The 14,707-nt window shown below is 40.3% G+C and overlaps 1 protein-coding gene across 1 annotated transcript in view; it reads left to right on the top strand.

Moving 5' to 3' along the window:
- The window catches only part of LOC116672501 (microtubule-associated protein 4), a 148,415-nt gene that overhangs the window by 33,242 nt on the left and 100,466 nt on the right, over positions 1 to 14,707 (top strand). The window contains exon 2 of the mRNA XM_032504386.1: positions 8,366 to 8,554. Coding sequence (XP_032360277.1) covers positions 8,368 to 8,554 — 187 coding nt within the window. The 5' untranslated portion in view covers positions 8,366 to 8,367. The remainder of the gene's footprint in view (positions 1 to 8,365; positions 8,555 to 14,707) is intronic.

Raw genomic sequence — 14,707 nt, 5'->3', positions numbered from 1 at the left:
CCAGGCTAAAAAAAAAAACCTGTAGTTACCCTTTACGTTCTGCAAAGTATTTCAAGACATTTGAACTCAATTGTGTTTACAACCTGTATGGACAATATAATCCATATTGATTGATTTATCATTTTGTATTGAAAATGACAGAAAACTAGTGACACATGTCCATCAACAAATTGATTAGAAAAAATATTCAGTTTACTATGATGGCAAAAACTTCACCTCACATTTTAGAAGCAAAATAAAACCTATTTAGCAAATTTTGCTGATTTCTTTTCTGACAAACACCTGATTTATTGATGAATGGTTCCAGCTCTGGTGACGGTGTTCCCAGATCTAAGCAGTAACAACTGGAAAACACTCCCACACCCATCCCTGGAAAGTGATTTGTAATGTAGCTTCATCTAAAATCCCATTGCGAGATGATATGGAGGATCCACAGTGTGCATATATTCTATTATTATAGAATTATATTATGTGCTTCACCAATATCCAAGTATTTCAAGACATCAATAAAATCAGGAAAGCGCTCTACTCGGTGTACATTTTTTTTTTTTTTTTTAGTTCTTTGATTTAATCATTGACCTATGCTGTAAGAGGATTGGCAAGATTTGAGAAAAAGTGTTTTTTCTTTCCTTTTCAGAAACATTTTCAAAATAATTTGAACTGGGTGCATTAGAGTCATAGCCGGAGAAAAATCTTCTTGGTAGAGAAAATATCTGTGTTGTCTGAAGAAGGCAGATGTAATGACTTAAATTAAGTTGCTTGTGTTTGGAATTATGGGTGTGCAATATGTCCAGCACACTTGCTAATCTCTTCACCAATATCAAGATGATACAGTGGGTTCTTTCCAGTTTATTACAGAGCGCGTTGTTATTGTTGTCTTTACTTCCTAGTGGGGCGGCACAATATGAGGAAAATGTGCGATATTGTTGCGTATACCATGGTCTGGGTGTGTACTTAATTCTGATTGGCTGCCATAAAAAAGGGTAATAGGACACCTACTAAAGGAGTTCCAATGATTCCAGTGAGTAATTTGAGCCTGTCTCTGAGCACTTTTGTGAAGGTAAATACAATCTGGACAATTGTCCTTTTAACTTGCCTTGTAGCTTGTTTCACCGCTGCTGACTGCGGAGATCTCTCTGAATACTGGGCCGAGGTCAAAGATTGTTCTTCCCATCGGTCACTTAGACACAAAAACATAGGAAAACAGGGTCCAGGCTGACCAAACGGTAGTTACCCTTTTATTTTTTGTTTGTGTTTGTTTATTGGATTAAAAATGCTTAAATCTTCTGGGGTGTTTGATTTGCCCTACTAGAAGGACAGCTTGAAGATGCGTTAGTCTTAAGGAATAGAGATCAATAGAAATCACAGGCAAAGGCCCCAGGCACAGATGAGGCCACTGGATCAGGACAAACCTCTGTATTGTCCCCCCCCCTGCACAGTATTGAGATGCCGTAGTACCATTTTTGTAAAATTTTTGGCTTTCCCCGATAGATATGATCCACAGCCAACATTGATAAATTGAGATTAACATGTACAATTAAAATCCTCTCTGGTTGTGTGTTGGATTTAAACACGTAGAACAGCAGAACTATCTTTATATAGTTTGCGTCATTAAAGAAAGATAAAAGAATATACTTTATAAATTAAGATCACAGGATTATATAATTTATGACGCAAATGCAGTTACCTCGATCATTGCCTTTGTTGACTAGGACTGTATTTTTTGCTTCACCTGTAGAAAACCGCTGCTGATGTAATAACGGAATTTCCCCTGTGGGATGAATAAAGCATTATGTAATCTAATCTAATCTAATAGTGATAATAGAGGGATATGAAATCTCCAGGTGTTGAACAGCCACATTGTCCTTGGACAGTGGACACTCGACTACACTTCCCAACGCCTTCAACTAGGCTAATAATAATAGTTGGTGGAGCTGGAGGCAGGCTAAATATTAACAATTGAAATTGCCAATTTTGGTTGCAGTTGTCTTCAGTCTTCAGTGCCTTGCTCGGAGGCACAGTTTGGAGCACACTGGACATCCCAGCAGCTGGCCTGCGTCTGGTTTCTAACCTGGAGGCTAGCGTTTTTATAATCAAGCTAGAAAATGTTTTCTCTTGGTAGTTTGGCTGAGAAATGATTAAGGGTTAATGATTTATGAATAATAAAGATCTTATTGCCAACCCCATGCAATCTAGATTGTTAGTTAATGTTTTTTTTTTTTTCGAGATCAGATTAGCGCTGCAAGATTAAGTGATTAATTGTCAACTATTGACTGTCTTGATAACCGATTAAGCGGTTTGACTCATTATTATTATTTATTTCAATGTAAATGGTAACTAGTCTTGTCAGTCCTCTACAGTAAACTGGAGATCTTTGAGTTGTGGCCAGAACAGGATTGAGGACGTCCTCCTGGCCTTTGGGAAACAGTAGTTGACATTTTTCACCATTTTCATTGTCTCTGGACAAAACAACTAATTGATTAATCGAGAAAAAATAATTGACAATGAAAATAATTGTTGGGGGGGGGGGCTAGATTGCTTGGGCTAGATTGCTGTCAATCGGACAAATTGGGGGGGGGGCGTCAGACAGAGGTACAGCACGCACGGAGATGAGAAGGGAATGAATGGACTTATCTAACTCTGGGGGATATTGGGAATAAGCTAAAGTCCCAATAAGTTGACAAGCGACTTTGGGTCGTTAAGAAGCCCTATACAAATTATTGTTGTTATTATTATTATATTTTTTAAGTCGGTGTGTTCCTTTAAACCAGCAGCCATTACTTTTACTGGCTTTAATGACACCTGTTGCCAGTCAATTTACTGACTTCATTTCATTATTGTTCAGTTTGTGAGTTAGCAAATCAACAAAAACTCCAACATGTCGATGTCAGTATAGGCCTTATAGAAATCCAGTATTTACATTCATTTATTTGACAGGGACAGTGTACATTAATTAACATTGCTATAAATGCACCAGAATTTGCCAAAAGCCTATTTTTATTCATCCATTGTCCCTGGACAGATGTTAAAATTCTCGACCTAAAAAACAACAAGAAGAAGATCACAGTGAACCAGACAAATATAAAAAGCAGTAACCAGATAAAACTCTTGAAACCCCGTTGATAAATACAGTGTACAAGTTTGCTGTAAAACAGACATAATACAGTACATTATGTAATATAGACATCCGTTGGGCTATTGAAGAAACCCTGTTTTTTATTTCTGTTTGAATGTAAAATATGGATGGCTGCGCCTGAAAGACCAGCAGAGAGGCTGCCACACCCACAACTACACATGACTAATCCACACATGCAGTCACACACCCAAAGCATTTTGCTACACACAGCACAATAGGAACGGCCTCTTCCATGGATTTCCTTCCTTTGTTGAATCCACATTATTTCCGAGTGGCCACACCAAATTTGTGAGCGGGAGGTGGAAAACAGGAGCTCAGCTCAAACTACGGCACCTCACTCCAGTCAAAAAAATAAATAAAAACCTTGAGATAATGACTTTCTAATCCCTGGGATCCAAATCCATCCCGCTGGAGGACCCAAAGCTAATGAAAAGGTTGGTCCTGTGGTCATGTGGGGGCCCACTGTGGAAATAGAAGCTGAAGGAGCAGAAGGGGAGTAATCTCCCATAGCTTAGTATTGAAATGGCTGTGTGGTGGGTCTCATCCTGGGTTAAACGATATCAGTTGGTAGTCTGGGTGGCGTGGATCCCCCGGCCAACTCTGCACCTGGCAGACATGACATACTGTGGACTACACACACACTCAGATGATGTGGGGTTAAATATGGAAACTAGGGCAGAGTTTCTGACCAGCATGGCTTTGTGGTCGAGGCGGTAGGCAGCAGTCTTCCTGCGACACACCCTGGTCTCAGCGCCGGGGGCTCATTTAGCCCGCTGATACGCTGGCAGGCTGGCAGGCGCGTAAGGAGCACGCCCACGTGTAGATTATTTATATTCCTGCGTCAGAAACCACCTATTGTTGACTACGTGATCCCTGCATTTATAGACAGTTTACATGATTTTGATATTTAATGAGGTTTTTCATTGGTTATTGACTTTGCCTTGACGTACATAGAGCAACACCAGTTTGTTTTCTTGTGTCAGATTGAGAAGGAGGAGGAAACTACTAGAACTGTTGGGTCCTTGTAAATTCGGGAGTGTGGTCTAGACCTACTCTATCTGTAAAGTGTCTCGAGATAACTTTTGTTATGAACTGATACTATAAATAAAATTGAATGAATAGACTCCTTCAGTCTCCCCTCTGCTAATATTTCCTACACCATTCAGGAAATACGGTTACCAAATAATGACGAGGTGGTGTACGGTAATTAAAACGACCGGCAGACTTGTTTTCACTCTGCTTGTAAAAGGTGTCGGGTGAGGTCAGTGGAACCATGTCTCTGTGGATCTGGCTCTAGATCTGGATCTGTGCACTGTGGCGTTGAGAAAGGCCTTCCTCAGGCACCCTGTTGTCCAAAATAGTTTGGTATGCCGTAGCATAATTCCAAGAAAACTCAAACTAAGGGCCGTTGCGAACACCATAGAAGACAGCCATTGGCCATTGAGTACACATAATGTTGTGTTCTCCTGTGGTAATGCATAGGTAGTCCAGCAGATGGGGCTGTGGCGTTCTAGGGGATTTTGGGCTGATGGATCTCAGAAACAAAACCACCCAGTGTTTAATATTTGATTGCAGTGGTTGTAGTGTTAATGGATGTCTGTTAAGTTTTGGGTTGCAGTAATGGAATGAAGGCTTTGTTATGTTTATAATGTGTTGATATGAGCACGGTTGGCAGGGCAGCCGGGTAGGAAGGAGACTGGAATACCTCAAAGGTCTCACCCTGGGTTTCCACCTACTGCGGATGGGCTCCGCTGCGTGCACCGCCGTCCATGAACACCCACCAGGTCCGGATTTGTTGCGGATCTTCTATGACTGACAACTGAAGTCACGAGGACCCAGATCTCGCAAATTCACGTATGATCCCGCGATATCACAGGATGTAGTTTCTAGAAACGGAACCACAAAACCTCTGACCTGTGATCTGGGCACGGGGTTGCCCAGGCCTCGCTCTCGACTGGCATCACGTATGGCCTAACATTCCAGAAGTACCTCGCAATCCAGACCACCAGGAGATTCACTACAATTCATACATAGGACATATCTCACCCCCTGGGAAATGCCCCACGTGAAAATAGTTAACGGCTCTTTATTTTTTTCTTTATTATTTGGTTTGTGTGTGTGATTGGTCCCTTGTCTTGTGTCTGTTTGTGTGTGTCTGTTTCTGCACGTGTTGTTTTGTCTCCCTCCCTCTGTTTTTCCTCTCTGTGATTTTGTGGCCCTGGGACGCGTTCCTATGTCCCAGTGTTTTGTTTGTAAATGTGAATGTTATGTTTACATTTTTTTTCTGAATATTAAAATAAAAATTTGATCACAAAAAAAACCCCTCTGACCTGCTGACTTCAGGCCTGTCTCCGCCATTATGACATTTTCAAGGTGTAGTGCAGGGAAATATGATCTGCTGTGAGTATGGTGTATTTTATTTTGAAAATTAACCGGATGTTTTATTTTGTTTCTATCCTTGACTTCCTGCCTAGCACGATCTGAACAGCTGCGGGGCTCTCCGGCGTCCAGCAAAAATAGAAGCGTCGCTCGGCAGTCAGTGGAAATCCACGCTTTGACTTTAGGCGTGTGCAAAAAAAATTGATTCACATTAATGAATCGATTTAAGCTCTACCAATTCAAAATCAATTCATATATTTTTGTTTTTGTTTTGTAATGGCGTTTATACTGTCACATTGGAAAAAGAACTACATGTACATACTCTGAATCGTTTTTTTATTTGAGAATTGTTTTTGAATGAAAATCGATATTGCATCGAATGGAATTGTGACATTTTCTGAACCCCTAATAAACTTTAATGGAAACTTATCGACTCCGCAGCCGTTCCGCGGTTGTTGGAAATCTGGGGTCAGGCCGCTTTGCAGCCAATGACTTGTTTTACATGACCTTTGAGCAGGACCAGGAACCCTGAACCCTGAAAGAAAAGGAAGTTTGCCAGAGAGGGAAGACATGCGCTGTCTGGGCCAGAGATGTAAAGGGTGTTGTAGACGATTGAGGAGAATTCTAAAGATGGAGATGAGACGGATAGACACCGTGAGCAGAGGGAGGCTGGCTGCTGCCGGCACCGAACATAATCTGGCATTATCTGGGGAAGATGACAAAACATGACTCGGCAGATTGCCCTGGTGGCCTTTGTTCAGCTGGACTCCCAGATGAGCCGATGACTGCTTGGGTCTGTGTGTGTCTGAGGCCTAATTAGATACACATTGTTCCTCTGTGGGAGACCGAGTCAGGCCTTTCTGTCATGCAGCGGACTAAACTGTGCCCCCTTGTGGTAGAACATGGTGTTACATTTAGGTTATTATTAGTCATATAAAAAGCTTTCTTTTGTCTAGATGCCTACTAGAGAGGTCAGAGGTCATACTTTAGATGAGTCAACGGACGGCCCGTGGGCCACATCCGGCCCGCCAACGCTTTCAGTCCAGTCTGCAGAATAATAATAATAATAATAATTAATACAGAAAATGTGAAGAAGTTAATGCGTTTTGAGTATTTAGGGCTGTCCCCTCTTAGTCGATTAGTCGACTAATCTGTAGTGTTGGTCTTAGTCGACTAAGATTTATTTAGTTGATAAGTCATTTTTTATGCTTATTCATGCTTAATTACTCACTTCCAAGAAACTTATGAGCACATTTCTGGTGAACACAAGATTTAAAGTGGTGCTTTTGCAGGATTAATTGTGTAGAAACTCAGTTTTACAGATGGTTGATTAACTACATTCAGATTGTGCTTTTCTAGTCCCAGTTAACTAAGAGTTTCTTTAGTTGAGGACAGCCCTATGAGCATTCAGAGCAGGTAATATTCCCATTAGTGACACCCACAGTGTCATCTCCCTGTCCCTTATAAAGCCAGGCGCATTTGTACCTTGGCCCATTGCTATTATCATGTTGGATTTGCTAAGCAGGAAGGAGGAGAGGAGAGGAAGAAGAAACTTTGAGCAACACACTGTGAGCCAGCTGCAAGGCCTCGGGCCTCGCAGCTGGTTCCCAGTGTGTTGCTCACGGACACTTCAGCAGGATGGATGGCTGCCAGCACAGGGTTTGGGTACAGGTCCTGTGGTCTTGTTAGTGCTCCAGCTGCAAGTTTGATGCCACCCAGGGACACAAACCTGCGGCCCAGTTCAGTTCACATCACATTTTCCCTCAAAAGCAAATCGATTTAGTCATTTTGTTTATTGTACTTCAGATTTAGAGACTTCCTGGGCACGCTGATGCAATAGGCTGTCATTGCGTAGGGCTTGGGTTACATTTATTTTGCCATCTCACTTCCTTTGACTACTACTCTCCATTTCCATTTGTCTCTCTCTCTCTCACTTAATGTCTTCCTCCTTCGCTCAGCTTTACCACCACTCCCCTCAACTTTATCTCTACATTTCAAGGGGGGGGGGGGGCGCAATATTGCAGGTGGTGCGTCTAACCATTCTGAGTGAAGTATTGTGGTTCTGCAGACACGTTTCTACGTAGTCATTCGTTACTAAGGACATAACAACCGCAAATCGTTTTTTGTGTAAAAAAAATATTTTGGAATTTTGGAATGGACATTTTGAACATGCTAAGAGGCTAAATACTCATTTAAAACTTGCCCTGTTTAAGCCTGTTGGGTGCTAACTCTAACAGGAGGAGAACACGGTGTAGACAGCACTCCTAATGTACAAACATTAGAGCTACGTGTTGAAATCAACCGGAATTCTCCTTTAAGCTGTAAACCCTCCTGTTGTCCTCGGGTCAGATTTGACCCCTATAAATAATGTCTATATCTGAAATATGAGTTCCTTTTTAACCAAATTACCACAAAAACATGGATTGGATTCCATACAATGCTCTTTGCAAATATAATTCATCACTTTCATTACTCTGATTTTAACTATTAGTTAAAATAATTCATAATTTCTGCATTTTTAACTCAAATATTAGGTTTAATTCTATATAAATGAAGGTTATTAACCATGAACTCCAAAAGTAGTGTAAAACTAGTGGTAGGAAGGTGGAGTTAGTGAAAAAAAAGGACGAAAATGTCAAATTCTTGTCAGTTTTTGACTCGGGAGGACAACACAAGGGTTAAAGTACATCATGTGATAAGTCGTTTCTTATTTTCTTCTCTCCTTTTGTGACTTATGTATTCTCGTTTTTTTGGGTTGGTTTTCTTTTTAGAGCTGGACAGCATCATTCAACAGGCGATGACATGTTGACTGCTCCCTGGTTTGATTCCTCTGTCTGTGTTTGTGTGCAGCCATGGCGGAGCTAGACCTGAGTCTGAGCGATGCACTGACGGACAGCGCTCCACAGCCGGCCCCGGACAGCCTGGTGGAAAGGGACTTTGTGGCTCAGCTGGAAGCGGAGACCTTCGTGGATCAGGTCGGGGAGACGGTGGGGAAGACAGACTACATCCCCCTGCTGGACAATGACGGCACCAGAGCAGGTGAGACTGATCTGATGGAGCCCAGTGGAGGAATGTAGAAATGATTCATCATGACTACAAGCACCGTGCTGACTCTGCTAGATGATACCAATTCAACGTTGAGAGTAGGACTGCACCATATGAGAAAGATATGCGATATGCAATACCATTGAAAATCAACCTTTTTTTTTAAGCCTTTAATCAAAGTTTTTCTTACATTTTCGTTCATTTTTTCAACACTTTTAATGCTTTTTTTAAATGTTTGTCTTTTTTTTAATGTTTTCAACACTAATTTAACGTTTAGTTTTACATTTATTTTTTGGAATTTACAGTCAATAAACCTCATTTATAGGAAATTATACCTAATGTTTGAGTTAGAAAAGCAGAAATTAGAAATTATTTAGACTAAAATTAAAGGAATGGATGTTGATGGATAATCACAGACTGGAATATGTCAACTTTTACTAAATACAATTTCAAAACCACTTCAATTTGTTTTTTTCTCCAAATGCTATAAAATTGAATAAGGCACCCCAAAATTAATGAAAGTAGAGATGTGTTTTTGCCAAAGAGCGTTGTGTGGAATCAATCATGTTATTTTGGGTAGTTAAAAAGAACATTGATATAGGAAAACGGGTTAATTTGACCCGAGGACAACATGAGGGTTAATTAAATAAACAAACAGGTATTAAGATGTATTCAGTTCTGCATTTCTGCTGATTTTCAGTATGCTTTTTGAAAAAAAAAAAAAAACAAGAAAAAAAAATCAATGCCAACATTTTATTGAACATTGAACATTGACCATAAAAGCCCCCGGTAAAAAAAGATGCCAGCTACATTTTAGTGCCGCTTTCTTCTAACATGTCCTTTTCAACTTTTTAATCTTTGAGTGTCCACAATCTTTTTTTGTGTTTAGGAAAGGCTGCAACCTAAACGCGAAAATTAAAAAAAAAAAAAGATAAATAAATAAAATAAATAGAAAGCCCTGCGTTTTTGCCGGACCATCTGACGGCCAACACAGGCAGTGTGAATGCAGACTAACACCAGGACAAGGTGGCAGAGGTAAAGAGGAAATGAAGGGAGAAGGTTAGGAGAAGGAACTGGGTGGACAGGTGAAAAACCGAAAAAAGAAACGGGAAAAAAAAAAGTGGAGTTAATAAAAATGAAATCAGAGACCCTAACCCTGGTTCAAGGCAAGGCAAGGCAAGGCAGCTTATCTGTAGAGCACATTTCAGCAACAGGGCAATTCAAAGTGCTTTACATAAAATCATTAAAACAGATAAACACAAGTACAACAGTTAAAAGTCCTAAGCCATTAAAAATCAATAAGACACATGAATATACAGTTAAAACAAATATGAAACATTAGGACACATAAAACACAAAATAAAAGTTACAGTGCAGCATAAGAAATTTAAAGAATGAGCAGTCATTTAAAGAAAGGCAGCATCAAAAAGAAAGGTTCTTCAGCCTTGATTTAAAAGACTGAAGTAGCAGCGGATCTGCAGGTTTCGGGATTTATTCCAGATATAGGAGCATAGAAACTGAAAGCTGCTTCACCCTGTTTTGTTCTGACTCTGGGGACAGAAGTAGACCTGTCCAGATGACCTGAGAGGTCTGGGGGGTCATAGGATAGTAGCAGATCAGAAATGTATTTTGGACCTAAAACGTTAAGGGATTTATAAACTAGCAAGAGTACTTTGAAATCATTCTTAGTTCAGACGTCTTACCCAGCTAAGGTTTTCATTCATAAATAGATTAAGCTCCATCTCCTGTGTAACTGTGTGAATCTCCATTCATAATCTTTGTCTGTCACTGACTTCAATCTTCCTGAACAACATTAGGTTCACCTCTGGATCCCATCCCATCTATCCTGAGCGGGATGAGAGTCTCTGTTATGTAACATAATCTGCAGCTGCTCCTAAATGAGACCGCTGGACACTGGCTGCCATTTTGGATCTGCTAGGGTGCCATTCAGCCGCAGGGAAGATAGTAGCCCCTAGATAAGCAGAGTAGTGGTCACTGTTTCAAATATCCCAGATGACACGTAGTATTTGGGGTACTTTGCGGGAAAATGTGTCCCAACTCTGAGTAGTTAGTGTCCAAATATCCCAAAAGAGGTTCAAGGGGTAGTTCTAACGTATACATTTAAGATTTAACCCCCTTCATGTAAACAAGAATGTGTCCTTGACCAACCTGCTTATTTGGAAAAGTCTTAGGTGATGGGTCTAGGAAGTCATTAGGTGCTTTATGAATGCAGGAACTTTTTTATTATCACTTTTTCCAACATTTTTGTTACTTTTTCAATGTAGTAGGTGTTTTTTTATGTTTTTTCCAAAGTTTTGTGATATTTTTAATGTTGACATTTTCAGAGCTGTATTTCCATTTTTTGTGAAACCGCCCAGTGCGGTTCAAAAGTTTGGGCACCCTAGGTAAAAAATTAACGCATATTAATGTACATGAAGAAGCCAAGAAAAGATGGAAAAATCTCCAAAAGGCATCAAATGACAGATTATACATTTGTATTATATGTAAGTAAGTAAGTAAGTAAGTAAAATTTATTTGTATAGCACTTTTCTCAGATGAAGATCACAAAGTGCTTCACAACAAAAGGAAGCATTAACAACTCTCATAAATACAATGCATCACAAAAACAAAACAAAAGAATAACACGTACACATAAGACCAGCCTAACCACCCTACAATCTAGTTAAAAGCCTCTTTAAAAAGCAGAGTTTTCAACTGAGTTTTAAAGTTTTCCACACAATCTAAGCAGCGCATGGAAGGAGGCAAAGCGTTCCACAACCTCGGTGCAACAACCTGAAAAGAACGGTCCCCCCTAGTTTTAAAATGTGTAAGGGGGGCAACTAATAGTCTCTGGCCTGTTGATCTCAGACTACGTGAGGATGTACGCAGCTGTATCAGGTCTGAGATGTATGGGGGTGCCTGTCCTTGTAGGGCTCTAAAAGTTAAGACCAAAATTTTGAAGTGCATTCTAAATATCAGTGGTAACCAATGAAGTGAAGCTAAAACTGGAGTAATATGTGCCCTTTTACTCGTGTGGGTTAAAAGCCTAGCAGCAGAACTTTGGACAGTCTGGAGACGACAAAGATCCTTCTTATTAAGGCAAATAAAAAGACTGTTACAATAGTCTAAGCGAGACGAGATAAAAGCATGAATAATCATCTCCAACTCGGATTTTGACACCAAGGCTCTTATCTTTGAAATGTTCCTTAATTGAAAGAAACAGTTTTTAATAAGTTGTTTCGAGTGTTTCTCCAGAGACATGGCCACATCAAAAACAACACCTAAGCTCCTGAGACTGGGCGGAACAGACGAACCTAAGTCACCAATTTGTTTCTTTATCTGAGGGATGCTCTGCTCCGGAGCAATGATTAAAGTTTCAGTCTTGGCTTAGTTCAACATTAAAAAGTTGTCATTTAGCCACTGCTTGATCCTACTCAGACAATTCATTAAGGATGACAGTTTAAATAACTCAGTAGGCTTAAAGGAACAGTATAACTGAATGTCATCTGCATACAAGTGATAAGAAACATCCTGAAACTGGCTTATTATCTGTCCTAGAGGGAATATATACAGAAGGAAAAGAACTGGTCCCAGGACAGAACCCTGAGGAACACCACTCGATAAACCTGCAGTATCTGACATGTTCTGATTTATATAGACACTAAAACTTTTACCTTACTTCTTACTACTAACTTACTTATATGTCACAAAAAGTTAGATTTTTATTTCCATCATTTACACTTTCAAATAACAGAAAACAAAAAAATGGCGTCTTTAAATGTTTGGGCACCTTGCAGAGTTAATACCTTATACCCCCCCCCCCCCTCCCTTTGGCAAGTATCACTGCTTGGAAACGCTTCTTGTAGCCAGCCAAGAGTCTTTTATTCTTGTTTGAGGTATCTTCGCCCCTTTGTTCTTCCAAAAGTCTTCCAGTTCTTTGAGATTTCTGGGCTGTCTGTCACACACTGCTCTTTAAAGGTCTATCCATTGATTTTCAATCATGTTGAGGTCAGGAGATTGTGAAGGCCATGGCAAAACCTTCAGTTTACACCTCTTGATGTAATCCACCATAGATTTTGAGGTTGTTTAGGATCATTGTCCATTTGTAGAAGCCATCCTCTCTTTATCTTCAGATTTTGCACAGATTGCATTAAGTTAGTATCCAAAATTTGCTGAAATTTTATTGAATCCATTTTCTTCTACTCGTGAAATGTTCCCTGTGCCACTGGCTGCAATACAACCCCAAAGGATGATTGATCCCCCTAATCGGTCCACAGAACTTGTTCCCACAATGCATCAGGCTTGTCTATATGTTCATCTACAAACTTCAAACGCTGATTTTTGTAGTGAGGACATAGAAGAGGTTTTCTTCTGATGACTCTTCCATGAAGACCATGTTTGTACGAGGATCTCTTTTAGTGGAATGGTGTAGCACAACTCCAGTGTCTCAAGGTCTTCTGGATGGATTGTGCAGTCTAACGAGGGTTGGACTTGCTTTCCTCACAATCCTGCGAGCTGTTCTGTCTGATATTTTTCTTGGTCTTCCAGATCTTGCTTTAACTTCCACTGTTCCTGATGACGGCCATTTCTTAATTACATTCAGAGGATATTGGCATCTGAAAACACTTTGCTATCTTCTTGTAGCCTTCTCCTGTTTTGTGAACGTCAACTATTTTCAGTTTGAGTTTTCTAGACAGCTGCTTAGAAGAACCCACGGAGCTGATAGTTGGGGCGAGGTCAGATGAGTCTGGGCATTTAAAACCTTAAGATTGACATCACCTGGTCTTTCCAGACGATGATTGAGAACAATCCATGACACTATCCGGTGCTATAAACCCTGCAGGGTGACCAAACCTTTGCAGAGGCCATTTTTTAGTTTTCTGTCATTTTGAAATTGTAAATGATGGAAATAAAATCTTACTTTTGACCATGAACATTTGTCTTTGATAACATCAAAAGTAATGTTAGGTGCGCACAGAAAGCTCAGTTGGTAGAGCGGGCGCCCATATATTGAGGTTTACTCCTTGACGCAGCAGGTTCAACTCCAACCTACGGCCTTCCCCTCTCTCTCTCTCTCTCCTCTCTCTCTCTCTCTCTCTCTCTCTCTCTCTCCTCTCTCTCTTCAGCTGTCATTAAAGGCCTAAAAATGCCCAAAAAATTATCTTAAAAAAACGTAAAGTTAGGCTTTGCTGTCGGCTTCTCTCAAAAAAAATGGCCGAGAGATAAAGAGAGAGATGGGGGGAGCTGGCGGCCCTGCTGAACTGCCGGCTGCAGAGTGTGTTTACCCCTGTGACCACCAGCAGCCCTCATCCTGTCATGGTCTTTATACGTCAGCTGACTAATTTGCCTAATCTTTACGAGTCGTGAGACTTAAAAGACCCCAGAACTTTAGTAAAAAAGCAGCTATTGTGTCTTCAGGCTTCGTATTAAATCTGTGCATTTAGAAAATGTGCATTAAATTGTAATGTTTGTATGCTGTGCAATATATACAGTACATACATGCTGTTGAGTAATACTCTTGGTGAGGGCTCAGGAATGACTTTTTCCTTGTTAATTTAATAGACTTTTGGTACTATTAATGATTGCATCCATGTGGAATATGTTAATATAAGACTGCATTATGAATATTAGGCTGATACAACATGTAGGATTTGGTTTATATCAATTAGACAGTAGAGTCATGTGATAAGAACACTTTTAAAAGAGGTGTAGGTTATGAAGGGATCCACTAAAACGGGTTTTTAAAGGCAGATACCGATTATTAGTAGTTAATGAAAACGATATGTTTGGAACCGATGTGCATTTACAGTGAAAATTAAAATCTTTAAGTCAAAATTAAGATTTTTGGTTGTTACAAACGCCAACACAAAACTTTGTTTAAAACGCAAGTCCCAGGAACATTGAGTCAGATAATGTTGTGGGGGGGGGGGGGGGGGGACATTAAGTCAGACTCAGTGGTGAGTCCAACCCAAGCAGAGGGACAGACACAGAGCTGTAGCTGAGCCAAAGTAGCGCACTTTTTAATTCATTCACTTTATCGGTTATCAGGCAAATAAAACGCAGATTGAATTGCTACAGCTCTACCACTGGCTGATGATTGTATGAGCACCACTTGTTGCTCAAACTTGTCTTTTGTAGTGTGAGAGT

Source organism: Etheostoma spectabile, chromosome 22, assembly GCF_008692095.1.
Source record: "Etheostoma spectabile isolate EspeVRDwgs_2016 chromosome 22, UIUC_Espe_1.0, whole genome shotgun sequence".
NCBI classification, from domain to species: domain Eukaryota; kingdom Metazoa; phylum Chordata; class Actinopteri; order Perciformes; family Percidae; genus Etheostoma; species Etheostoma spectabile.
This window is presented reverse-complemented; position numbering and strand designations above follow the sequence as displayed.